Source organism: Halichoeres trimaculatus, unplaced genomic scaffold, assembly GCF_033239565.1.
Source record: "Halichoeres trimaculatus isolate MK-OKI-2021-1 unplaced genomic scaffold, fHalTri1.1 fHalTri1_scaffold_14, whole genome shotgun sequence".
Lineage (NCBI taxonomy): Eukaryota > Metazoa > Chordata > Actinopteri > Labriformes > Labridae > Halichoeres > Halichoeres trimaculatus.
Window position 1 is genome coordinate 16,838,473 of NW_027437192.1, and position 27,877 is coordinate 16,866,349.

Genomic DNA, 27,877 nt, shown 5'->3' on the forward strand with positions numbered 1-27,877 from the left:
TTCATTCAGATTCACCTCCTTCCTCATGCAGTGTCTCACAAAGTTCAGCTAATATATTTTTCTAAATAATTTAAGAAGGAGATTCCATCTGAGGTCTCTGAAACAGCAGGTTGGTTCTTGAGGGAAAGAGGGGGCTGAGTAAAACACTTGGTAGAAATTCTGTTAAATTTTCCCTTCTATTTTCGAGTGCTATGAAATCTCTCCGAGGAAGATGTTGTCTCCATCTGTTGGATCATAATCAGCCTAACAAAATTGCCCCGCATGCCCTGAAAAATAAGTTTGGTGCTCAGCTGGGGCAGCTTGACTGTTTTGGAGGTCTGAAAATGGGCTGAAAACAAAAACCAGGGCAGTTTCATTTCCAAGGATGCTGATGGATGTTTTTAGTCCACACTTACATCCAGGAAAGTTATATTGTTCATTGCCTCCTGTGGAAATTAGCATCCATTATTACTGAGCACCAAACATAACCTGCAGTGTAGTGTGAGCGGCATAATCACAGCAACACACAGGAGCGCAAGTCCTTGATTACACACAATCATCTATCCAAACATGAGTTCAATGATGTGCTTGAATAATTTTAAGTGTTGTCTATACAGAGAAATTAATATGAATCATCTGCAGAGAAGACAGGCAGTTTTGATGCCAGTCTGTTTGGTACTCTGGATCATGGACAGATGGGGTGGAAACAATGAATAGCTACCTCTGTAGTCGTTCATTGAAACTGTCTCTAGAGATTGGATTAACTTTGTGGCACTGAAGAAGTAAAAAAAGGTCACCCAAAGGTAACAGAGGTTTTATGTAACAGGAAAATATATTGTAAAACTTGTAACAATGTGGGCTACCTCTTAGGGCTCTACAGATTTCCATAAAAAGGTGGAAAAAGTGGGTCGAACTTTGCCTGGACCCAAATATAGAGAGTACCAATTTGAAAGTCATCTGCATAAACACTCTGGCTGATCTGACCACAAAACTTTCATTTTCTGCTCACAAAACAGTCTATCTACACTGAGACCACACTTCAGTCAACCCCTTCACCCTGCATCATCCCTTAGCCATACCTCAAACCACTGTCCGTGCGACTGCATCTTCAGCACGACGCAGGGGTCAGGTTTGGAGAGAGCGTCGCGATCCGAGATCCCTCGGCAGGCCACTCTCAGCTCCACTTTGGTCAGGCATGGAGAGCTGATAAAGCCCAGCGTGGCCTCTGCAGACTCGTAGATGTTACTCATGCTGAATGCACAATCACACACTGTCAAGAGAGGCAAAGAGAGAAGAATGTAAGCAAAATTAGAATAGATGTATAGGTGTATAGATGAATTCACAGATAGATGAATATGTGCACGGGCAGATAGATGCTGCAGTGTAATGTAACAGTTGTTTGCTCTGACACGAGCAGGTGCAGTGGCCCTGACTAAGCAGACAACGCTCAAACTGTTCAAGGTCAGGACTGAAGCCACAAAATACAACACAAGGTCCCCAAATACACACATAACCACTGCGGACACAAACCCACACAAATACGCATTCAAACATGTGACTGAAAACATACACTTGGAAGTATGTGCAGATTTTTTTCACAGATGAGGACGAACATAGCATGCACACACACTGACACACACATAGATATACAACAACGTGCTCTGCTGAGTATCTAGAACAAAAGCCTGTGTTCCTCCTCAGGTTTCCACAGACTGTATAGTGTTCAAAGTCCCTAAATAGAATACTGACAAGCATCTAATCGCTGTGACACGAACATTTCTGCCCTCATAATGTCAAAAGATTGAGAAATCATCAAGTGAGTTTAAACAAATTTCAATGAAAAACTCAAGGTGAGAGCTTTATCAAGCTCTTTAGAGAAAGTGAACCACACGTTACATCAGCTACAGTGAAGGGGATGTGCTGGAAGCAAACACCTCACGAGATACATGAGCACTGGTCAGTATCACATAGCAATATATTTAATGTGTTACATGGGATAACTGTGCCACTTTTTAGAGGCCCAAAACATCCATCAACCACCCACACAGGTGTTTCCAATTATTCTGCTTAATTAGATCTTTTTTCAGACCTGTGTGGGCTGGTACAGACTCAGCTTGATTGGCGTCATTTACACCCTCCTTTCTCTTTTATTGCACCTGTTGGAGTAGAATTACACACGCTTTTTTACAGTTCCTTATAAAGTTCCTGATGATACATGGACTCCTGTGACTGAATGTAATATCTACCCACCATCTAATATGTACACAGAGCTGAGACACATTTATCCATCTGTGTGGGTGTGAATGATCTCTCTAGAAATTGTTTAAACACTTAGTTCTTCCGCACAATAACGGCCAAGCCTGTTTTTTTCAATGACATCAATTAACTGGTGAGGGATTATGAGGCCAAGAGATGGTTTGAGTATGTTGGATTTTGCCTAACTTTATATGTTTAATAAAATTAAAATGGATTTTAAAAAGAATTCAGTTATAAAACCACAGCTATGTTTAGAACCAAGCTGTGAACATGTAATTGAAGTGTAAAATTTGTCATTTGATGTAGGATTTTATAACAGGTTAGTAGAGTAAAGTGTGACTGCTTATTGTAGGTTTTGCTAGCATAATGGCTACTAACTAATCTCGATTTAGTTGTTGAGGTTTACTGTTGGGGCTAACTCTAAGGTTAGCCCGTACGATGACTGCTAGGCTAATCTTGTCACAGTAAATGCTAACTCTCAAAATAGCTAACTTCCAACTGCTAGCGTAGCTTACCATACAGAAGTTGAGGTGGAAAAGAAAATAATTACTTTAAAAAAATCAAAAAAACACTTTATTGAGTATTTTAGTGAAATTTGTGGGTCTTTGGCTTTCCTCCCAGCCCACAAAATGTGATATTTAATGACAAAACCTGTACTTAGTGGTGCTTGTGAATGTAAAATCCTGACCTAAAACGAGCTGTTTGGATTTTGGGGATTTGCCAACGTCAGGGATTCTCTTTTTTGACCAATCAGGAGCAAGTCTGACCTGATTGGTCTACTGGAACAGTTGAGTAACCCCAGAACCCCTTCCCTGCCCACTCCCTTCCCCAGCAGTGGGGAGGAGAATGCCAAAGTTGAGGAGCCATCACTGCTCTGTTTTTGGCTGTAAACAGCCACATAGTTCCATGCACAAGCTTCCCATCTCAGAAGAAGACAAGACTAAGTGGTTAGAGTTCATTTATCAAGGAAATGTGCCAGCTACACTCAGTAAAACTGTGCATGTGTGTGCTAGTCATTTCACGGCCGACTGCTTTTCTAACTTTGGACAGTACAACAGAGGGCTAGCAAACAGACTGGTCCTGAATCCAGGCACATTACCAACCATCCACTAACAAACCACGGACCCTGGAAATGTGAGTATTTTAAATGCTGTGTGCTGTGGAGCAGATGTAAGAGCTTTTCCTCAGTTTCCCCCCTGTCTCTGTGTTAGCTTCAGGATGCTAACTTTAGCTGTGGTTATCCTGTTTTAGCCTGTAGTGTTACGGTAAATGAGCTCACCGTTTCTAAACATTGTGCACTCGGAGCTCGTGGCGCCGCTCTCAGTGGCACAGAAGAGCGGTGGCTCATTTACATATGAAGGTCACGCCCACTAAATCAAGAGCGTTCTGAACAGAGGGGCTATGAGAGCCTGGAAACAATGCTGCTGTGCTTGATTTATTGGCTTTTTGGACCAAAACATGTTACTACCATTTCATGAAGACATCAATGATCCATATTAAACTGCAGAAAAGGAGCATAATATAGGACCTTTAATACTCTTTGAAAGTATGTTGTTTTTGGAATAAAGGATACTTAGAAACTCACCAAGTAGTGTGAAATAGAAAAGTTAAACACTAATGTATTCAAAATATAACATATCACCAAGCTGTAGCTTTATATGTAAAGGAGAGTATTCTCTAGAATTTACCTCATCACCAAATTACTATTACAGCACAATACCTTTGAAGACATTGTAGCATTATAAATATACCACGATATCTACACGTCATACAGTGCTTAACACATCCATTAGACCACCTGTCATAAAAACGAGAAAACCAACCAGCATCATGAAGTACTTTATCTCTGACCCTTTGTTTCTCAGAGAATTCTTGCCAGAAAACTTGAATTCTCAGGGAAGTCAGAAACAAATTCTGTTCAGGAATGACAGTAAATTATTGTAATTTCTTACTCAAAACATGGCAATTTAGTTTACTTTCCTTTTTTTGTACAGTACAGTTGAACATTCAAGGAAAAAAGCAACTATAGTTTAGCATTAAATATATAAATTTGATTTAAGCACTAGCACATCCTAGTGGACTAAGAATTACAGAAACATACAAAATATTTAACAATCATTAATGTAAATGTTTAATTAGAGCAGCAGTTGTAAACACCTTACACTGGATGATGATCCAATAAATCTGATCTATCACCATATTTCAAACAGTATCCTATCTTAATGAATGGTGAAATTGAATGTTATACAATAAAAGAAACACATTAAAAACAACCGGAAATGCCCACTCTTAGTTACAATCACCTATTATGCACATTGGATCAAAACTGAGTCAGAGAATTTGTGTCCCCTATGGTACATCATACGATATGACGCTGAACGTTCTGAACAGCTATACTGAAAACAGCCACTCCTTCCTCTTAATGTGTGCTGTTCCCTTTTGTGTGAAAATCAATGATTGACTAATTCCACAGCCATTTTCAGACAATGTTAAGTGTTGAAGAACAGTTTAATATGCAATATTCTCTTTAAGCATGATTTGTATAGATACATATATATATTTAATACATTTAAAGCTGAAAGCTGAAGTGCATCTAGTTTAAAATGCTGGATCAGATTTATATTTAATGTCCAGATAAGCAGATCAATTTTCCCAGCCCCTGGACTACAGAATTGGGCTATGAGTTTTATTGGCCTCTAGTTCAGTAAGTGTAAGCTAGCGGATAACCACAGCTCTGAAGTGCTTGATGGTACAAACTGAATATTAATGCAGCGGTCTGGTAGTATCATCCTGAGGGAGAAGAGCTCTTGGAACTGGGTCTGACTCTGACCTGAATGCCTCTCCCCTCCTTTTTCTCTGCTGCTGTCTTTCTTTCATAATTCATGTTCTATGTGTGTGTTTGGCTTCTGGTGATTATTTTTAGCTAAAGCACACAGAAACGAGCTGTGTACAGAGAAACGGACATGATCGGGGCAGCAGGGCAGGTGTGAGCAGCAGAACAGTGAGAAGGTGGGGTGTAGGAAGATTGCTTCAGTGTGTAAATAACGGTCCATTTTTCTGTGTGTGTGTGTGTGTGTGTGTGTGTGTGTGTGTGTGTGTGTGTGTGTGTGTGTGTGTGTGTGTGTGTGTGTGTGTGTGTGTGTGTTGCGTGGGTGAATAGGTGAATAGGTGGGTGTGTGTGTGTGTATGTGCTGGAACCAGCAGATGCTTGTCTGTTCCGGTTGACAGCAGATGACACTGACAGTGACGGAGTATGTGCAGGATTTCTATAGTAACTACTGAAAGGGAACTCTGTGCTGGATTTTCCTTCTCTGCATCTAAAAGTCAGCTTTTGATGTGTTGCCAGAGGTGTCGGAAAATGTTTATATATGTCACCTGAGGATGGATTCTTGGAGAAGTGGGGAATCCCAAACAGTGGTTATGCCAAGACTGATATCGGATGTCTTGAGCTTGAATGCATTTGTGAGGACAGTTACGTGTTTTCATTCTGGCTGAATTGAGAAAAACTCTTTCCCGTCTCTACAGATAGATTGACTTACATTAATCACAGAGCATCATTCACAACATGATTGCTGCATAAAATCACAATATTTTTCTGGATTATTTGTTGTCAAATCAAAAAAGGAAAAAGTGGCAGAATCAGAGAAAATGCTTTTGTGAAAAAGTGGTTTGAATACCCTGACACTTGTATGCAAATCAAATTACTGACAAACTTAAACCAGAATAGTCATAATTGATTGTTAGGCTGTATGAGATCCCCTACAACCATTCCAAGGCTCCTCTCTGCCTGCTCTTCTTCTCCACACTGACACAATCAATCATCCCACAGCTCGATAGCTATGACCCTTGACTTTGTGAGTGTGTCTGTGAGTGCATGTGTGCTTGTGTGTCTGTTCACCTTCATGTGTTAATGCATATAAAACTGGTTGTGCCAGGTCTGACACTAATGATTCAGCCACAGGACAGTCCATAACATTCAAGTACACTGTAATTGCCCCGTCACACATTGACATAGCTTATTGATTATCAGCCGATAACATCAGCCTGCTGCCACAGCATGAGCAGGAAAAAGCCTCAAAAACTAAGTGACATGTTATGTTACCCTTTGTGGAATATGAATTGTGCAAGGTGACAGCTGGTGGACGAGGAGTGGACACATGAAAGGCGGCGGAGTCTGAGCAAAGACAGAGAGGAGTATCAGTAGTGAAGCAGTCTGCTGTTGCAAACTCGCAGTGTTATTAGAGCTGACAGAGAGACCAAAGCAGGGAGAGAGTGAGGGAGACACAGGGTAGTGAGAGGGGGATTAGAGAGCTGGGGTGAGACAAAAAAAAATTGAAGAAAGGCAGACAAGTGAGAGGGGAACAGAGAGAGGATCTTCCCCTCTCATAGGGCTTATCTTGTTGTATAGCACTCTTGACGGAATTAAATTACAGCATATCTCACTAAGATAAGCCTACAAGGTAGTTACTAGTGTTTCCTGGACTAGAGGATTTCACAAGTCACTGTGGACTAGTCTGTTCCCTGATAGTGAAAACACCAGTTGTCTGATGATTTGCCAAAAAAAAAAAATTCTATAAATCCTCATATTAAAGAAGTCACACAAACTGCTTTGCATGAAGTATGATGCAGATATGTATGTCATAAAACTGGATCACACGGTAAACATCTGGTTACAGTAAAATGTTCAGGACAAATGTTGCAGCAGCCCATCTCATGCACCAGGTAAGACATGCAGCATCCGGGCTGCTGCTGAGAGAAAACTCACCTCAACGACCTGGAAGAAAGATCCGAGCGGAGCCGAACAACTTCACCACCGTGTAGTTCACAATCACGGATACCTCAGCGCCTCCGGACCCATCTCCCTCCCCTCACTCTCTTTGTCTATATGTTTCTCCCTCTAACACTGCAGAGCCCAGCCGGTTTCAGCGCTGACAGCCTCACAGTGATGCTTTCTGATCCCCACGGGGCAGCACGGTGAGGATGCGCTCCTTTCCTGCGCCTGGGTTGACTCTGGGTGAAAGATGGGGAGGAAGAGGAGGAGGAGGAGAGGAGGAGGAGGACGGTGCGCCACTTAACTGGAGTTTGTAATTCGCCGGCTCCACCGGGGGCCGCAGAGAGCGCACCGTGCCCAGGGACCAGCCACCTTTGAGCGCGGTGCGTCAGCGCCATCTGGAGGGCGTTACAACAAACTTGTCACACTTTCCAAATTGATTTTCTGGGTCTCAGCTTTGATTGGATGCGATGTGCCTCGCCGGTTTTGTAATCAGGGTTGACCGCACACCTGAGACCACTTGGATTTTAAGGTTCACGCAGTGCCCAACAAATTCGCGGTTCCAGATGACTTTCAAACGTTATAACAGCGTATGAGGAGGTATTACAGCTGCAATAATCCTACAAATAGTCGTCAAAAACAGTTTTGATTAGTTAATTTTGTATTTAGGCTAAATTGCCATTGCCACCTTTTTCATTTTATCGTTCAACACATAGGTTGTTTAAGTCCTCGTGGGATTCAACTATTATACCTGTCAAAGACTTGAATTCAAATTTGCGTGCCGAGCAGCACGAGGTGTTTACTGTAAGATTTTGTTATGTTCGTACGTCAAACTTTTTGCTTCACAAAGTAGAGACTAAACTATATCTAATTAAATTTTTGAATATGATCCAAAATCACTGCAGCTCCACATCTTCTAGTCTTTGCATAATAGTCAATTTGAACCGCATCCAGTTCTTACATGGTATTACAGCTTCATTTCTATCCTGTAGGCTTAGGCAAAGCGCCATATTATTAACAAATCAAGGCATTGATTTGTAGGGCAATGATTTTTAAGAGGATATAGCCTAAAACGGATTTGTGTGGATCTTTTGAAAGCCCATTTATCCTGTTAAATCGACTAGGACAAACGTGATGTTTTCTAATAGCTCGTAGTTGTCACAACAGCTTTGGGTCTGCACCATCTGATAATTTGGGTCCTCATTTACGCATCAGTTACAGTAACCACAACATTCTTATAAAGCAGCAGCCTTGATCAAAGATTTGTTTTGGAAAGATATAAATATATTTTAATTCCATGGTCCTTTCCTGGTTTGACATAGAGTGCACAGCCGGTCCAGTGTTGTCATTTTGCGGTGGATGAGATCATGTCATGTCTGGAGCAGCGAGCTCAGCTTTGTGCGGGCGGACCACGCCCCGGCCCCGGCGTGCGGTGTGGTGCGGTTGTGCACCACCAGGCTAGCTTAGCACACAGCCGCTACATCCGGGCGCTCTGCTCGGTGTACAAACCCTGCGAAGATGGCGACTTCAGGGAGGAGTGCGTTATTATCCTCCACCTCAGCGGGACCGAAAAACACACTGGAAAGCACCAACACAGAGGAGGAGGACGGGCAGGACTTATGGTAGGCTAAATGTTATAAGAGCCGGGTCTTAGTGAGCAGGGTTTTTAAGCGTAGCGGGTCCATTGTGCTGGAGGAGGATGGTTTGACAGCTAGTCTGCTAACGATGCTAGCTAGCATCAGCACCAGACTGACTGGACGCTGGTGACACAGCAGCACTAGCTAACGCTGTTAGTCGTTGTTTTTAATGAATGAATTGGCCATTTTTAGCTGATTTGTGACAGCGGCTCTTCTGTCTGCAGGTCTACCATCCTAAGTGAAGTGTCAACCCATTCAAGATCAAAGCTACCGTCGGGGAAAAATGTCCTGGTCATGGGTGGGTATCTGTGTACATGTCTGCAGTCTGTCCTGGCTAGCCAATAGGCATCATTAGCTTTAATAGCACAGTAGCTGTGATCTCCTTTTAGAGGACTTAATACTGCTTCATAGTCAAGCTCACCCTTCTCTGGATTGGTTGTGTTTGGTCTTCATGTTGTGAATTCGTCCGCGGGCAAATAGAGACAGGTGTATTTTTTTCTGAGCGCCTACACGCGCGCACGAGCACGGGCGCGCGCACAGTACCTCATCTTGAAAGAGGAGAAATTCAGGCCGCTTTGAAACCCTGCAAGTCATTCTAGCATCCAGTGATGCTAGCTGCAGCTAGGTGGAGATGATGCTGAGAGGACAAGACAAATCATCAGCCTGTGTGTATTTTTAAGCAGGCCACGAGGCTTTGTGATACTGGAGCAGACAGGGTGCCTCCCTGTCTCGCTCGGTCCTCGTGTCCCTAATGCTAGGCACACACGCACGTAAACGCGCACTGTCCACACATCCGCCTGGGATAATCCGCAGCCTGCTACCCATTCCAGCTAATCAGCGAGTTGGTTTCCAATGTTCAGTGTGTTGTGTTATCCATGACAACATCAGCAATCTCTGCTTTATGATGCATTGAGTCCCCCTGTCGGTTCAACCTAATATGACATACAGCAGCAGCACCGGATGCAGCCCTGGCCTTCAAACAGACAATAACAATAACAATGCTGCTCTCACCTTTGAAGACACTGATGCTAAAATAAGTGCTGTCCATTAGCTGGAGATTTATGGATTAGGCTGTCGATTTTTCATGAAAACAGCAATTTTAACATTATGGTACCACTGGATGTGTCAATAGTCCTGGAATATTTACTGCATTATATCCATCTATGGAGAGCTGGAGCATAACTTTAATCGATGAAAGGATGAATTTTTAAAGCAGGCTTGCATGGTATGAGAAAAATGCAATGTGCAATTACAGCGTTCAGCAATAATGACATGAAGTGGCATAAATAGATCACATTCTAAACACAAATTGCAGGATTTTGGCCATTGCAGTGAAACAAATTAATCCAAGTATAGCTGATGGATCATTTGAATTTTATCTGAATGCAACAAAACTGTAAAGGCAGATCTGTTAAAACCTGTTATTTATGTCTCATGCTAAAATATAATGGTGCTAACTTGGTAAGCTTGGCTTGTTCACATTAAGTTATTCTCCATACTATTTTTGGTATATATTCAGAGTTGTATGAGTGGGTCTTTATGAATGATCATATTGGGATGTTGGTTTCTGTGGATAACAATATTGTTGTAATGATGACATGTAGATATGTGCTGATCTATTTTTTTTAGGTGAATTTACAAAAATGAAATGATTTTATGTTTCATTTGTTTTGGGAGAAAAGTTTACTTTTGGACTTCTCTGTTAATTGTAGGAAGCGTCTTTTAGATGGCACCTCGTGTTTTTGGTGAAAATTTTTTACTGGCTATTGCTGGTTTAATCAAGGATGTAATGTGTAGATTTACTGATAATGACCATATCCATGTTTAGAGTTTATGTCTGCATTTAAAATGTACTTCAGTGCTAGATTAAAATTTGCATGTTGTATTGGCATGTTTGAGTTTTCATCCCTTTTTTTAACTTACTGTTCTGTGTGTGTTTAGGTGAGGTTGGTTCAGGGAAAACCACCTTGGTTGCAAAACTTCAGGGTGTTGAAGAATACATGAAAGGGCGTGGGCTGGAATACCTCTACTTCAATGTCCATGATGACGATATCGATGGTAACCGCTTCCTTTTTCATGAATCCTCTGTATCCTTTCTGTTCTTTTTTGATGGCACTACTTAAGGTCCCCAGCATTAAAGCTGTGTGAGGTGTATTTACCTTTCTATTTGTCCTGTGTGTTTAGACCACACTCGGTGTAATGCGTGGGTGTTAGATGGAGACCTTTACCATAAAGGTCTTCAAGGAGTAGCTGTTCCAGTGGACTCAATCAGTGACACGCTGCTGCTGATAACGTTGGACATGTCACGGCCTTGGAACGCCCTGGACTCTCTCCAGAAGTGGGCAGCCGTCGCTAGGGAACACATCGACAAACTCCGGGTCGCCCCAGAAACACTGCGGGAGCTGGAGCACAGGCGTGAGTCACACAGGGAGCACTCAGACCTGTTAGCAGATGAAAATTGAAACAAAGTATATGTTAGGTTTTATTTTTTCTGGTCACAAAGCTTTAGCTGGGCAGAAAAATTTTCAGATAAGGAGCTTTTCTCAAAATTGAAGTGGAATTGCTCAAACTTTCAGAGGACTGGTTAGAAAAATGATGACAAGTAATGCTTTCGAAAAAGTATTTTCCAACGAATGCTTTTTTTTTTTCAAATGTATGTCCAGTTGTAAAACAGTTCCAGGAATACACAGAGCCAGGTGGGGAGGATGGCACCCCACAGAGGAGGGGAGAAGATGAAGAGAGTGTGCTGCTGCCGTTAGGAGACAACACACTAACACACAATCTGGGGATACCAGTGGTGGTGGTCTGCACTAAGGTACACACACACACTGACTCCCTATAGTATATGTAAACAAAAATCCTATCACCTCAAAATGTAAAAATGTGAGCATTTTCAAGAAAGCCTTCTGTATTTTTGTAATATATTTGTATATTCTGTGTGACACCCAATTATCTGACCACAGTGCGACGCCATCAGCACGTTGGAGAAGGAGCATGACTACAGAGATGAACACTTGGACTTCATCCAGTCCCACATCAGACGTTTCTGTTTGCAGTGTATCCTTCTGAACGTTGCTTAGGGCTGAAAGTTGACCAAGCAACAACTTTGAAGTGTCAGTAAACAGTGAAAGTATCGATCAGCACAGAATAGGCTGGATTTTAAGTAGGGCCGTGGATCAATAACACTGACTCTGCTGTTTTGCTGTCAGATGTGCACTTTTAAGGCATCAATTCATATTTAAGCATGCGTTGTCTTTGCACCCAGCTGTTTGGTGATGGAGCATGATGAACCTGACATTACAAGGTGTTCTATTCTGAGGCAGCTCCCCTATTATTGTAATGTTTTCAGCACTGTCCGCTGCGTCTGAATTAATGGTGTTCATATTGCTTTGCTGCAAAGAGAGTTTGATAAAAGTCATATAACCCAGAACTGCTCTCTAGTCAGTGCTAAATGGAGAGAGTGCCTGTGTTCAAAATGTCCTTGACAGCTTTATCAGATGGTGCGTCTCTGGTTTACACATCAGTGAAGGAGATGAAAAACCTGGACATCCTGTACAAATATTTGGTCCACAGACTCTATGGCTTCCCTTTTCACTGCCCAGCACAAGTGGTGGAAAGAGACGCCGTCTTCATGTAAGCCTGCCTTCATATGACTTGCGCAGCGCTGTGTGATCAGTTGTGTTTTTTTTTTAACCCTTTCTCTTCCCCATCAGTCCGTCGGGCTGGGACAACGAGAAGAAGATTGCCATACTCCACGAGAACTTCCAGACGGTAAAAGCTGACGACAGCTTTGAGGACGTCGTAGTCAAACCGCCAGTCAGAAAGGTGCGAGCTTTCACTTCTAAATCGGCTAACTTATAAAGATCCTATTAGGCATGCTAAGCTCACACTGTACCTTATTATGTGCTGCTGTAATGTTATGTATCATTACTTTTTACATAACTTTTTCCAAGCCACTGCACTAATCTTTAACTGAGATCCCTGCAGGGATTTTAAGGGTTTTGTGCACTCAAATTTAAAAGCTGCTGTAGAGCTGTATGTGATTACGATTTCTTTGCTTTCCTTGTCACTAGATTGTACACGAAAAGGAGATTCAGGCAGAAGACGATCAAGTTTTTCTGGTAAAACTGCAGGTCAGAAAACATTTTTGTTATGTTTAAAAGCCACTTGTTCCTGCAATACCAATTACATATGACTCGAGGGTCTTAATATGTTAATTAAATACTAATTAAAGTGGGTGTGCATGTTGTGATTTAATTTGCAGTCACTGCTCGCCAAACAGCCCGCTGTGACAGCAGGGCGGCCAGTGGTGAGTGCCCTTTTTATCTATTTAATTATTTTCAATTACACTTCTGAAATAAAGGAATAAAACCTCCTTCCAGTGTTTGCATGTGTGAAATAAACCGTTTTCATTTACAGGACACCACCAGCAGAGCACCAACTGGATCTCCCAGGACGAGTAATCGCTCAGCAGCGGCCAACGTAGCTAACGCTATGCCACAGTCAGGTATGTCATGTGCCCTGTCCCTGCACTAAACCACCTTAGTGCATGGACTTGTGGTGCCGTTTTTTTAACTCTATCTCTTGTGTTTTCAGGTCAGACTAGTGAGGGTGTCTTGGCCAACTTCTTTAACAGTCTACTGACAAAGAAAGCAGGAACAGGGGGACCCGGGACGCCAGGCGGCGGTAACAACACTCCAGGAACAGTACGCAAGTCAGGTGAGACAGCAATTTCGGACATGCTTTAAGTATCTTTTTGGGAAGAAGTGACAACTTACTGGTTGTACTTGGATTAAGGCTTTTCAGCCCCAATGTTTCACCCAGCTTCTTTTTGGTTTTTCATTTTACACCTTCCATCCATCCAGCCATTCATCCATCATTTCCTTACCTCCTTCCTCTCCTGTCCTCTGCTCCAGATATTGACATTAAACACTGTAAAGAGAATGATGAAAGGGTCTGAGTGCAACTGTCAAACATAATCACTAACTCTAATCTATGTGTTTTAGCTAGTTTCTATCTATGTGACTGTCTTTTCATTCCTTACTCTGCTCATAGCTGTCTGTTGTGTAATCTCACTCTTAACATCATTCATAATGTGTGTGTGTGTGTGTGTGTGCACTAGTCAGAGGATGCTGGCCACGTTAAGGTGTGTGTGAGAGATATTCCTCATTTACTAATGCTTGCTCACGTTATTGTTCCTTCCCGTAAGCATCCTTATATTTCTTTGACCCCCTTTTTCTGGGATCATACTTTTCATATCACATATTTACTTTTGTACAGTGGACAGATAAGTTTTTGCAAAACTCTTTGTTCAATCAAAATCTTGCTTAGGGTGTGGTTCAGAAGATGATCCCATGGCTGTTGGGTTATTTTTCCACTAGTATCTTTATTTTGTTAAAAAGAAACAGTCAAAAGTTTTGCAGTTTCACATCATTTCAAGCATAGCAACACTATTCATGGTTTGACATTATATTGGAAGAATTTTTTCAAGGATTTGGTTTCATTTGTGTTGATTTGATATATAGTACAAGATTCAAATGTAAGTAAAGAATCACAGTGAATCGGTCAACGGACCTCAGGGTTCGGCTCTTTTCTTCTCACATCTCTCAGTGGGAGAAAACAGTGCCAGCCATGACAGGCTCAACAAGATTTGATTAGTAGATGATTTCTTTGCATTTGCAGCCTCTATATTTCCCTTTCAAATGCCCTGTCTCCATTCTGCTCCTCCACTTGTTTTCTGCCCCTTTTTTGTGCATGCTGCATTGCATTCTCATCACTAACTTCGCCAACATCAACCACAAACATTACACATGATTCTAACTAAGGCTGGGCAAAAAGGTTGGAAAAATTCATATTTGATCTACCAACTCCACAATAACATGAACACAATGTCGTTGAATGTTTGATTTTTATCTAACTGTAAAGATTAGGGAGTGATAAACAAACGAGGGATGTTCTGATCCGATACACTGATCGGTATCTGTGGCTATTTTTGGAGGATTAAAATAGTATTGGACTTCGTGACGTGATCGGAACCAATTCGTTTTCAGCACCTTAGCGCTTTATGGCTGCTGTAAATCAAACCATGTTGCAAACATGTCTGCTGTGTGGGACTACTTCTCTTTGGAAAGCAATGATAGTAAACCAGCATCTTACAACATTTGCAAAGTGAGTTTCCCTCAAGGAGGTATCAGCAGGGCTCACTTTAATACAGCAAATATGATTGGTCATTTACAACTAAATCACCCAATGGAGTACAAAGTTTATCAGAGAAAGGTATTGGATCTGTATCGGCAAAACATGTCATAAAAAAATCAGATTGGATTGTGAGTCAAAAAATCAGTATCAGGACATCCTTAAAACAAACCTACACAGTGAAAACATCCATCTTGCATAATTTCATCAAACCACATGATTTAAATGTTTTTTTCTCTTTTCATTTTTATGTTTGAAAGAAAGTGAAACATGTGAAATGAGACAGATAAGTGGTTTTATTTTCAACATCACGTTTCTACACCCACTAAAGGGAGAGAAATGCTCCGTAAAAAACATAGGAAGTAAAGAGAGTAAGCATTGCTAATGAAAGCAAACTGGAGAAATGAAAACATAGGAACTATTTTCTAATTGTTCCACAGGGGTTACACAATGATATCAATTTACTTTTACAATCACATTTTAGAACTGCGACTCTACTTTTGACAGTGGTGCTGTTGATACAAGAAAGGTCTATTCAGATTAACCAAAATACTTTTAACATTTGCAAGTTTTATGTCTGAAAACTGAAAGTCTGAAAAACTTTCAGATTTTATTGTGAAACAAATTAACATTTATTGCCACATTAACACACAAAAGTACTGAAAATTGGTACCATTGAGTCCTGATACCGATTGCCAGGTACTGTGTTATTTCAGATGTGAAGGTACCCATCCCTACTGCTGTTAGATTGGTTTATAATGCCAGTACAAGACCAACACTGGTTATAAACAGCAAGGTATAAACATTGTATCTTTATTGTTTATCCTTGAAATTTGTCTTTGCTTATTATCTCACCCAGCTCTTAGTATAACCATGTGTAAATGGATTTGTGAATACTGCATTGTGCCTTAACTACTAATGAAAGAAACTGCGCCTTCATTTGAAATGCTTTCATTATCTCTGGTGATGTCTATAATGAAGGACTTTGATCATGTACCTGATGCAGGTTCAAAGCTGGGCCTGGGGGACGTACAGGCAGAGCTAGACCGCATATCCAGCCGGGAGAGTGACTCAGACTTGCCCAATGCCAACGAGACCCCTGCCACTGATGGCCAGGACACATGAAGACCAACACACTTCACCCCGCTCTCCTTCCCCACCCCCTCCATTCTCCCCGCCTTCCTCCTCAGTCATATCCCACCTCCCTCACTTGTCCTCCCTCTCTCCATTCCATCACAAAGATGCAGGGAGAAAGAGGGGTGTTGGGGAAAAGGAGGGGTGGGAAACAAGTTCACCTCCTTGTCATCTTTCACTTTGAGAAGAATCCTCCTTCTCCTCCCTCCTACATCCTTTTCCTACTCCTTTAACTCCTCCCTCTCTTCTCTTCTCTTCCTGGCTGTTATGCTGAAGGCCAGTATTTGTCACTGTTACATACAAGACTGTCTGCTACATGAGAGGAAATGGGTGTGGGGGACCAATGGGAGGAATGGAGATGGGGGACAAGAAGTGAGAGGCAGGGTTGAAGAAGAGTGATTGCAAGAATGAAGTGTGGGTGTTTTATCCATCCATTTCTTGTGATGGTGCAGTTAGTCTTTTTACTGTAGGAACAGCTGAAGGGCGCATGTGGAAGAATTTGTACTTGGGTACTTTAGGGATGATTGTGTGTTTTGATGTATGTGGGGCAAGTCATGCTTGGCCAGAGGAAGAGATTGAGAACAAAAAAATGCCTGAAACAAAATTGCAAACAGTCTTGTTTTTTTAAGATGAAGGGAAAAACATACCAGTATTTGTGTGTGCGAGTGTGTGTGTGTGTGTGTGTGTATGTATGTATGTATGTATGTATGTATGAGAGTGGAGAATATTACGTTACTTCAACCTAGACCTGTACGTCAAGAGATTTTTGGCTGTTTGCATTTCAACCAAAAGGCAAAAACATTACTATGCTTTTACACTACAAGCTCTTAAAATGGTGCGTACACTAATATCGCAGCAGCACTGTCTGCTAGACTACACAAACCAAACATGACAAGAAAAAGATTTTACACTAGAGCACTAGTCCTGTGAAGAAGACACTTACGGTCCATCATGACACTCAGTTCTACAATTGGCCAATCCTCTCCTGGTGGTACATACTGCTCCGACCTGTAGACAACAGACAGTGCACTGAAAAAGGGAGGGGGTAGCTGGGTAGATGAGCTTTACTTGTACAGAAAGAAGCACTAGTGATTCAGTTGAATAGTTAACTGCGGGAAAGGGTTGTGGGCGGGAGATGGGATCAGATCATGGGAGGGTCACACCAAGAATGTACAGTCATTGTCTCGCTGATTGGTCCTGTTATTTCAGAGCTCTGTGTTGGCGTTTGTATAATCAGATCTGTTAATCAGTCAAATAAAAGGTGTATTTATTCGGATTCATCCACCTGATTCCTCTTTGCTTTTTTAAAATAACTTCTCTTTGAAGAAAATACTTGATGTGTATGTATTTATGAAAGAAGAAAATACTGTGAAGCCTCTTTTGAGCAGGAAGGCCTGGTTGCCCTTGTGAAAGACACTGAATCTGTTTATTTTCAAAGCATAAAATGATTGGAGATTATTATGTAGAAAAATCTACATGCAGGAAATAAACATTAGTATGAGTGGGTGCAACAACAATGAAAATGTTCTGTAAGAACTACACTGCCTCTCTCCTGGTAGAAGCCCAAGGCTAATGCGGGACAAATCAAAACACATAGGAATAGAGAACCACACAAACATGAGCCTAAAGTTTGTGCCTGCAATGTTAAAAATGCATATACATTTTTTACCTATTGACATAATCATTTGTCTAACAGACATTTTTTGGCTAATTTAATCAAAGTATGTGAGAGAAGGCATTTGTTATTTTGTCCAATGTATAGATAAGGTGTCTGCCGCTGGCTTGACGACTTCTCACTAAAGAGGTGAAAATTTAACCCAAGTAATCAATATGCAAATAATGTAGGATCTTTAATTGTGATTTATTATACTATTATGACATGTGGTATGTTAGTGAAGTTTGCTGATGACTAGTATTTGTTTTGGATTTAATCTTGTAAGGTTTAAACAGTTTTGCTTAATGTGGTAGGTATTTTTCCTATGATAACTGAGATGAACTTTCTGCTTCTCTACCAGAGTTAAAAAGATTTGATCATTTTATTCCAGGGTTTTAATGTTAGTCCCAAACATTGTTTACACCACTTGCAACTTGTAACTGATCACTGTTAAGGCGGCCAAACATTTAATCTTTAATATTTGACCTAAATACCACAGGTATTTATTCTAACATTTTCTATTCACAAGTTTCAATTTCCATGTAGTATCAGTGCACTAAAATGCCACTGTGGACTTTGATCTCTCTAGCATGTGTCGGCCACATGAACTTGCACTTTCCCATGCATGGTACTCTCTTCTGTTGTTTTTACTCAGTATTGATTGACTATATATTTTATAGTAATCACAATACCTAGTGTTTAATGCTTGGAAGCTGAAATTGATGCATCAAATTGATAATTTCTCTGTTTTTACACAGGTATTGTTCCTGCATGTAGCTACCTCATAAATTATCACCGGAACATGAAGTGATTCAAAACACTTTTAAGGATAATAGTTCAATAGCTTCAATTCCCTGAGCCATAAAAAGTAGCCTAGTAATTAGCATTTCCATTGTGTCACAATTAGTTTCAGATCAGTCCTTACATACTGTGCACTAAATGTCAAATTGACCATTCGGGGGTCAAACAATCAGACACTGTTTCTGAGAAAGAATAAGATTTTGTTATTTATTTTTCTGTTTGGCTAAAGAACTGATATTCAGTTACTGAGACCTTCAAGTGACTTATTTACAGTGTTATTTATAGCCTTGGAGTTATTTTCTAACTTCATTTTATCAGTGCAGTTTAAACTGTTATAATTCCATTTAAACTGTGAATCAAATAAGAATAACATGGTTGACCAGCAGCCCTCACATGTCCAAATTGAAATTTTGTCTCAGTCAACAAAGATGATTGATATCCACAGATATAGACCTCCTCTGTTAAGGTTAATGTTTGTGTCCCAGGGTAAACTATTAATGAACACCCTTTATCATAACCCTGAAGCTCATGAATCCCATTCCTTTCTAATGAATACACCTCACCTTCCCTACTATAGAAAGTATCAACATTTCTATTTGCAAAATATTAGAAATTTACGAAAAAAAGAATAAATGCATACACACAAATATCAAAAGAAACACGTAACATGACAGATCCCATGTGAAAACTTTATCTAACATGGGCCCTATTTTTCCGAGTGCGGCAGAATACTGTATTTTCTCATTCGCCATCTTGGTGCTAGCTCGCACAGGCGGAAGCAACATCTTCGGCGGAGCAACAGCGGGTGTGGTTCGGACTTGTACGGGTGGTTCACCTAGCAGCCCTTTCCTATTTTCAGCCAAGAGAAAGGAGAAGATTCCCCTGACAAGAACCACGGAGGAGCCACTCGACTCTGGTAAGGATGAAATGCTTACTACATCCACTGTACGGCGTTTACAGCGCGTTAGTGTTCGTTTAACCGGAGAAAATCAGGCTTGGTTTTGGGAGGGGGCTCCGGTGGGGTTTTCTGATCTGGCTGGCAGCACAGCAGGTCTGGTACGGTGGCGCTTGGATCTACTTTTCATACGTCCTGCTTAGCTGATCTAATCAAACCAGACTTAAACATTTGGAGGGTTAGCTTGAAAGTCACGATTTCAATAATGAACTGAAATGCAACCTGAATGGCTCGTTATCCCAAACTACCTTTCGGAGCTAGCGTGAAGCGTTGAAGGCAATGTGAGTAACGCTCGAAAATGTGTTTGTTTATGTTAGCTGTTGAGCTAACCAGCGGAGGGGTTAGCATAGCGAGCTCAAGGTAAGCTAGCCAACCTGTTAGCTTGTGGCTAATACGTGCTAGCGTAACGGGCTTGAAATATGCTGATAAAACGTGCTCTGTTATTGATGTAACCTTTACAAAACGAGAACCTGTTGTTTGTAGTTCTATTAAGCAGCGTGTTACGTTCACAGACATATTCAATTTGAGAGGCGGAGTTGTGGAAGTGATTGCGGGGCGGAGGGGGTAGTGTCTCTCATTGGAAACCCAAGCTGCGAGGTCGGAACTTGGCCGTGGTAGGGGGAGGGGGAGAAAATATGCCTTTGATGTTCTTTGCCGCTGAATGGTGAATTGTGTTCATGCTGGCCTGGAAATACCCACTGCTTTGCTCTCTCGGCTGGAGGTGGAGGCTCGGCATTTCCCCTCACAGCTACGTTAGCGTCTGACTCGGAGGAACCTGGCCCAGGTAGCACCGAAGACTGTGGGGTTTATTATTGAGATCACGTAGAAGAAACGCAAAATATATTACGCTCGGGTTCGGCTCAGGCAAACAAGAACTTAAGGCTGAGTGTGACTTTTCTCATTTCCATCTGTACTTATCCACCTTTTTCACACAGACATATCTGCTGTGCGGGCTGAGGGCAGGCAAGAACAATGGCTACCCAGTGTAAGTATGAAAAACTTTACAGAAAATTGTGTGATCGTGGTCTCAGCATGGCGATCAGCACAGCTATGAACCTCAACTACCCAGACACACTTGGTTCTCTGTAAACAATTACATGGATTTATATGATCCTTTAAACAATGCAGCAGTTGAACAGAGCAAATGGAGGCCAGGTGAGCACATGTCATGGTATCCAAATCACTTTTTTAACCCTTTGTTTTTTCTGTCATTTAAAAAGAGAAAACTCTAGAAATTGTTGAATCAAGGAATTACATTTTTAAATAGATCGATCAACTACATGAGATGGTTCTTGATGCTGTCATTTATAAAGGAATACACACTCATTTCTTCACTCTACAGAGTTTTGTTTGTTTATCAGAATAGTTCAGTTTTTCCCTGCAATTTTATTTGTCCTTCTTATTCCTTCCTACTCAATCCACCTTATGTTGCATATACACTGTCTTAAGACACAAATGTAGTAGCTTATGTAAAAATTTTATGACTCTTAAGTGATAAAGTAGAACTATCTTGTCCTGAAGTGCGAGGGTCTGAGCGACATAAGGATGACCACTCCTGCCTCATATCTGTCATTCCCTGTGTCTAACTGTCACGCATCTTGTGTGTAGCTGATTTGATGGAGCTGGACATGGCAATGGGGGACAGCAAGGTTGCAGTGAGCCAGTGGCAGCAGCAGTCCTACCTGGATTCTGGCATCCAGTCTGGAGTCACCACCACAGCACCATCTCTGAGTGGCAAGGGAAACCCTGATGCTGAGGAGGATGACCCTACTCTCTATGACTGGGAGTTCAACCCGCCCTTCACTCCTGAGGCTACAGGTATATGAAACATTAAGATAAAATTTGCAACTCTATAAATATTTCACAAATTTCTTTGCAAATGTCCTCCAGCTTTGGTATTCATTGTCACTTGCCTCACTTTCAGACATTGAGGGATATGCCATGACCAGAGCCCAGCGTGTGCGGGCTGCCATGTTTCCTGAGACCTTGGAGGAGGGTATCCAGATCCCACCCACCCAGCTGGATGCCACCCACCCGACAGCAGTGCAGCGCCTGGCAGAACCATCTCAGATGCTGAAGCATGCAGTGGTCAACCTCATTAACTACCAAGATGATGCTGAACTGGCTACTCGTGCCATCCCTGAGCTCACCAAGCTGCTCAATGATGAGGACCAGGTATGTCAGCTTCTCATTGGCGTCAGTTACGTTTAAGTAGAGGCTCATTCGAACATCAGATAGTATCTCTTCCTTAATTGTGCATTTTTAACAAAAATGATCTTTCCCCAGGTTGTTGTGAACAAAGCAGCTGTAATGGTGCATCAGCTGTCAAAGAAGGAGGCATCGCGCCACGCCCTGATGCGCTCCCCGCAGATGGTTTCGGCTGTTGTCCGTGCCATGCAGAACACTGGTGATGTAGAGACAGCTCGCTGCTCTGCTGGCACCCTGCACAATCTGTCCCACCATCGTGAGGGACTTCTTGCTATCTTCAAGTCTGGAGGCATTCCTGCTTTGGTCAAGATGTTGGGGTGAGAAAGTGGATAAATGGGAGGTTTCAGTGCATGTATATAGTAAGAGATTACAAGTGTGCTGCTTCCAAATACAGAGTGTTTGTTATTGGCACACTTATTTTTATTGTACTCGTCGCTAAAAATTTGCAAAACGTGTCTCATCTGAGAGCTTCAGATACCACATAGCTGTAGTGCTTTGTTTATTACTGAGCTCCTTATGACAAAGACAAAAACCTACCGACGTGTTCACATTTGTCTGTCGCCCCCTCGCTCCCACACTTCCTTTGATCTTTCTGTCTCACTGTGTTAAAGTTGAGAGCCAGTCTGAAAAAATGCCTCTCCTGCATTCGTTTCAAGTTTGTCATGATAAAGCAAATAATGAGTCAGGTTTGCAAATAAATTTGACAGTATTCCTGGTCGAGCTTAGTCATCACCTGCTCAGGGAAAACACCCAAAGACTATCACAACACACCAGTTTGTTTTGAGCTAGCAGTGTTACACAGCAAAATGACTCCAAAACATCAAACAAAATCTGTTTTCTGATATGACCTCCTTGTTGTTACAAGCTGCCTCATTCCTCAAGAGCTGCTTTTTCTGTAGAGAGGAAGTTGTATCTGTAAATGTCTTCTTTACATAACTCTTGTTTTCTCCATGAAAAGCTAAAGGAAATGGATAAAAACAACAAGTAGCTGGTTGGCAAGTCACTACATGTTGGATACCCCTTGTGTGTCTGAGTATTCACCTGGAATCATATTACCTCACTTTGAGTGCAGAGAACAGAGATCTTTTGCATAATCACGACAGAAACCCGAATGCAGGATCTATTTGGATTAATCATCCAGCTGTAGTCAGAAAATGTAACTTTACTATCATCATGGTGGTTAGTGTTCAGTTGTTTGGTTTTCAGAGCTCTCAGAACCATCAGACTGGAGTTAACGAGGGCCAAACTGTTGGAACTGATGCAGTAATTTACATGTTTGTGTGTAGTTGTTTTGAGAAGTAGGTCAGTCAGTCAGGTCTCACCCAGCAGTCAGAATGTTTGCCTGTGGTAATAAGTCGATGCCAAGATTCGTTGTTGGTTTTTAACGTGGCTTGGCAGTTTCAAGAGTTGCTGATGCTTTATAAAAAAAGCTTGTGTAACATTTGTTATGTGTTCTGATACTGGAAGAGTATGTTGTACTAGCCTAAATGATTTCTCCATCTGTTAAAACCAAGTCAGTATTGATGGTGATCATTGTGGTTTTATAGGAGCTGCCTCTGTTGTATGTTTCTGTTTCAGCTTTAAAAAATTCTTGCAGGTTGTAATTAATTTAAGATGTACATTGCTGTTTTGTGCATCTTTTCTTCAGCTCCCCTGTGGACAGTGTGTTGTTCTACGCCATCACCACACTTCACAACCTGCTGCTGCACCAGGAGGGAGCAAAGATGGCAGTGCGCCTGGCCGGAGGGCTGCAGAAGATGGTGGCCCTGCTGTCTAATACTAACGTCAAGTTCCTGGCAATCACTACCGACTGCCTGCAGATCCTGGCATATGGAAACCAAGAGAGCAAGGTGCTGGGCACGAGCTTGTTTTTGCATGAATTTGAATTCATTCTTCAGATTTAAAAGCCCCCCCTCATGTCTGCTTACTCATTTATAACTGTGTCTTGGTTTTTAGCTGATCATTCTGGCCAGTGGTGGTCCCCAGGCCCTGGTCAACATCATGAGGACTTTCACATATGAGAAGCTGCTGTGGACCACAAGTAGAGTGCTCAAGGTGCTCTCTGTTTGCTCAAGCAACAAGCCTGCCATCGTTGAGGCTGGTACGTACAAACCCCATGGTGCAGAAATGGGATGGAAGCATTGCACAGTGAATAAACAAATGAGGGAGATTAAAAGCTATGGTGTGCTATAACTTGCTGCAGTATTTCCATTATTACAGGTCAGATCCTCTCTTGTAGTTTCCACTAAGGAAAAAAACTTATTTTTATGTAATAAATTTGTTTTGTTCTGTGTGTTTGTGTGTAGGAGGCATGCAGGCACTTGGGCTTCACCTGACAGACCCCAGCCAGCGTCTGGTCCAGAACTGCCTCTGGACTCTGAGGAATCTTTCAGATGCTGCCACTAAACAGGTTTGATGCATAATAAGTATTAAAATGTGTGTGAATGTTGTGAGCTCCAGATTCAAGCTTAAGAATTTTGCTCTCTATATATGACACATTGTCTTGAAGTGTATTTGTTTCTCACAGTACGCTCAGACATTAAAAGTTACAAGTTTTAATCAATAAGAATACATTAATTTATCTTATTTGTGTTCTTCCAACTCATCCTCCACTCTCCAGGAGGGAATGGAGGGTCTTCTGGGGACCCTGGTGCAGCTGCTGGGCAGTGATGACATCAATGTAGTGACCTGCGCTGCCGGCATCCTCTCCAACCTGACCTGCAACAACTACAGTAACAAGCTCATGGTCTGCCAGGTGTGTATAATACACAAAGCTTTTCCAAAATGCCTCTTTCTGTCATTTACTCCTCAAAATCTCTTCAGGAAGTGAACTTTTTTTAATTTAACTAACTGGTTCCCTTGATTGATTGTTATCAGGTTGGAGGCATTGAGGCTCTGGTGCGAACAGTGCTCCGAGCTGGCGACAGAGAGGACATCACAGAGCCGGCAGTCTGTGCTCTGCGCCACCTGACTTCCCGCCACCAGGATGCTGAGATGGCCCAGAATGCTGTGCGCCTTCATTACGGCCTGCCTGTGGTGGTCAAACTCCTCCACCCCCCATCCCACTGGCCACTTATCAAGGTCATTAGCATTTTCACATTTTCTGAGACTAACAAGCTGCAACAAAAAAAAAAGGAAGAAAACATGTTTTTGCCAGGACTTCATCGTGTGAAATTCTCTCCCTATCTAGGCCACAGTTGGTCTGATCCGCAACCTGGCTCTCTGCCCAGCCAACCACAGCGCTCTGCGTGAGCAGGGAGCTATTCCTCGCCTAGTCCAGCTGCTCGTCAGGGCTCACCAGGACACCCAGAGGCGCACCAGTATGGGAGGCAACCAGCAGCAGTTTGTGGTGTGTAATGAAGCCACTACACACTGAAGCCTCCATTGGTTAACATCTCATCATTTGTGTATCTGAGATCTTTTTTTCCCCACTCTTACGCACACAGGAGGGTGTGCGCATGGAGGAAATTGTGGAGGGCTGCACAGGAGCTCTGCACATCCTGGCCCGGGACGTCCACAACAGAATTGTCATCAGAGGACTCAACACCATTCCACTCTTTGTTCAGGTAATCCTGAACTGTCATTCAGAAAGTGGTTTACACTTACAGTGACTCACAAGCTGTGTGTTAATGTGTTGGTTTAAATCTTCCTCTCTGCTTGTCGCCGTCTTCAGTTGCTGTATTCTCCAGTGGAGAACATCCAGCGTGTGGCAGCAGGTGTGCTGTGTGAGCTGGCTCAAGATAAGGAGGCTGCAGAGGCAATTGAGGCAGAGGGAGCCACTGCGCCCCTCACTGAGCTGCTGCATTCCCGTAATGAGGGCGTTGGTGAGGAACATACTCTTATTTTCATCATTCCTGTGGATACTGAAACTCCTTTACCCTAAACTCACTTTTGTGTGTTTTGTGATCATTCTATCTTGTAGCAACCTACGCTGCAGCTGTCCTTTTCCGTATGTCTGAGGACAAACCACAGGACTACAAGAAGCGTCTGTCAGTGGAGCTGACGAGCTCTTTGTTTAGAACTGAGCCCATGGCCTGGAATGAGGTATATTCTCTTAAAAAGCGAAGCTATTTGTAGGTGCAACACCTCCGTCTGCTGGTTTGTTTTTGGATTTTACTCATCAGTGTTTTACCTTTTTATAGACTGGAGACCTGGGACTGGATATGGGTGCTCAGGGAGATCCTCTGGCCTACAGGCAGGATGGTAAGTGCTGTTATCTGATCAGTTATATAAACAGAGATCTGCACACCAGGAAGCTCTTAAAAGCTTGTAGAAGAGTTTAAATGTAGATGATAAAGCACCTACTGTGGATGTGCATGTTACTACTTAATTTATTACCCATTAGAATGATCTCTCTTCAGACCAGTTTGATATCACTTGTTGACTCATCTTCCAGATGGAGCCTATAGGGCTTACCCAGCAGCCTATGGTCAGGACACCCTCCTGGACCCAATGATGGAGGGTGCTGACTACCATGCTGATGCTCTGCCAGACCTGGGCCACCACACCGATCCATTACCAGACTTGGGCCACACCCAGGACCTGATGGACAGCAACCAGCTGGCCTGGTTTGACACCGACCTGTAGGATTGGTAAGGCCGACTTTAACCTGAAAACTCTGCAGTAACCATAGTGATGACAGGAATAACGGTGCACTGACTCGTCTTTTCTCCTGTGCTCTCTTGCAGTTGTATTCTGTTAGAACCTGCATTGTGATTGGCCTGTATTGTCTGAATCAGCGTTATGATTGGCCTGTAGAGTTGTTGAAGGTAAAGAGAGCATGAAGGGGTCTTGGAAAGTGCCTGACACAAGAAAAAAACAAAGAAGATGGTTGCCATGGGAATGTTAAAGCAAGTTGAAGTTTGGGGGGAGGGGGGCAGGGTTAAGTATTAGAGAGATGTGGAATCACATAAAGGAGGTCTTGGAGCAGGTTACCTAAATGGATGAATGCACATGAGGTGGATCTTAAAAGTTTGAAACACACATATGTTTTAGCCTTGCCTGTATTCTTATCAGTTTTTTGTTTCTATTTTTTCTTATTCTATTTTTTTATTTCTTTTTGTATTACTCATTCTCTGTTATGGTACTGACCCAGCTTGCCTTCGCACTAGCCATCTTCATTTTCTCTTCCATGCTAATCATTTGTAATTTTTATTTTTTAAACGTATATTACATGTAGTGTTAAGTTATAGTGATATTATACAATTTTCCTTTGGTTAATGGCCGAATGTGTAGAACACTAATAATCAGTTGAATTGTACTCTGACTTAAAGTGTAACATTGTGTAGTTTTTTTTATAATCTCAAAAATGGAGAATTATGCATTCTTAATATGTGCTTGTTTAAGCATAAAGTATGTCAGTGTCACAAATGTTCTAAAGAGGGGCTATGGATGAAAATTGAGGGTGGGTTTGGGGATAAATCTAGAAACAAGTGTTTTATATACAGTATCACTGGTAGGTTAACAACTATTTTGTATGCTATCATTGGATGTCTGATAGAAAAGTCTTTTAAAGCTATCATTGGTGGTCAAATAAAACCCAGTTTTATGTGCTATCAAGGGTAGCTAGGTTGATGAACCAGTTGTAGTCCTGCTGTGCTTATTTTGGAGACGAGGTTATGACACGGCTGAACAATAAAATGGCATTTTATTTCATCCAGTGTCTCACCTGTGTCTTCTGTCCATTTATCTGATGTAACTACAGTGCAGGTATGTTAATATCACGATGATGGAAAATGCTAACAAAATGTTTTGGTCTCTTGATAGAGGCTTTTGTGTGTTTCAGAAACTCCATTGGAAACAAACATTTGCAGTGATCTGAGAGTGAGCTTTGTAATATTAGCTCAGGTGGTTGAATCAAAGTTGCATCATCATACTGTGAGCAATTAATCTGTCTTTAAAATGATCAGTCATAACATTATGATCACCAGGTGATGGTTTTGTCAGGGAAGTTGGTTTGATAAAAGCAGGAGAATACAGGCAGTGTAAGGATGTGAACAACAGAATGTGGATCAGACTTGGTATTATTACAGACCTTTGCATCCTCATCAGGTTTGCTGGGAGGTCCTAAGAAAACTCAACATAACAGAAAATTCTTTTTCATGCACTCAGGTGATTTTAACATTTTACAGAGACACACAGATGTAACACAGATGTAAAATTTTATTAGACCACCACCGCCACCCAGTGTATATAGTTGACTGCAAAAACAATTAGTGATCCTGTAATGGTTAAATCATTGTGATGTGCAATCTGTTGAATCAAAATTATATATTTAATGTTTCAAC

General features: G+C 41.9%; 3 protein-coding genes across 4 annotated transcripts in view; 2 read left to right on the forward strand and 1 right to left on the reverse strand.

Annotated features, from left to right (window-relative positions):
- The window catches only part of cpne4b (copine IVb), a 35,078-nt gene extending 27,730 nt beyond the window's left edge, over nucleotides 1–7,348 (reverse strand). Inside the window, exons 1-2 of the mRNA XM_074686154.1 lie at nucleotides 7,001–7,348; nucleotides 1,059–1,249 (exon numbers count right to left, since the gene is read on the reverse strand). Coding sequence (XP_074542255.1) covers nucleotides 1,059–1,229 — 171 coding nt within the window. The 5' untranslated portion in view covers nucleotides 1,230–1,249; nucleotides 7,001–7,348. The remainder of the gene's footprint in view (nucleotides 1–1,058; nucleotides 1,250–7,000) is intronic.
- A 1,059-nt stretch (nucleotides 7,349–8,407) lies between these two features.
- On the forward strand, nucleotides 8,408–17,236 carry dync1li1 (dynein, cytoplasmic 1, light intermediate chain 1). Its single transcript, XM_074686155.1, has 13 exons — nucleotides 8,408–8,628; nucleotides 8,868–8,941; nucleotides 10,585–10,701; nucleotides 10,828–11,058; nucleotides 11,307–11,458; nucleotides 11,607–11,700; nucleotides 12,141–12,276; nucleotides 12,357–12,468; nucleotides 12,717–12,776; nucleotides 12,908–12,952; nucleotides 13,063–13,150; nucleotides 13,240–13,362; nucleotides 15,845–17,236. Exons 1-13 carry the CDS (start codon nucleotides 8,525–8,527, stop codon nucleotides 15,961–15,963), a joined length of 1,455 nt encoding a protein of 484 aa, XP_074542256.1. The 5' UTR covers nucleotides 8,408–8,524; the 3' UTR covers nucleotides 15,964–17,236.
- A 1,948-nt stretch (nucleotides 17,237–19,184) lies between these two features.
- LOC141802772 (catenin beta-1-like) lies at nucleotides 19,185–27,245 on the forward strand. Of its 2 annotated transcripts, none has more exons than XM_074686500.1 (17): nucleotides 19,185–19,343; nucleotides 20,318–20,367; nucleotides 20,991–21,200; nucleotides 21,307–21,557; nucleotides 21,669–21,907; nucleotides 23,239–23,440; nucleotides 23,547–23,691; nucleotides 23,897–24,000; nucleotides 24,211–24,345; nucleotides 24,468–24,671; nucleotides 24,781–24,939; nucleotides 25,037–25,156; nucleotides 25,264–25,414; nucleotides 25,513–25,634; nucleotides 25,733–25,793; nucleotides 25,987–26,182; nucleotides 26,279–27,245. In XM_074686500.1, the coding sequence occupies exons 2-16, from the start codon at nucleotides 20,355–20,357 to the stop codon at nucleotides 26,175–26,177; spliced, it is 2,307 nt and encodes a 768-aa protein (XP_074542601.1). In that variant the 5' UTR covers nucleotides 19,185–19,343; nucleotides 20,318–20,354; the 3' UTR covers nucleotides 26,178–26,182; nucleotides 26,279–27,245. The 2 variants fall into 2 exon arrangements, with proteins under 2 accessions (XP_074542601.1, XP_074542603.1); XM_074686502.1 differs by lacking the exon at nucleotides 19,185–19,343 and adding an exon at nucleotides 19,504–19,663.
- Nucleotides 27,246–27,877: the final 632 nt, after the last annotated feature.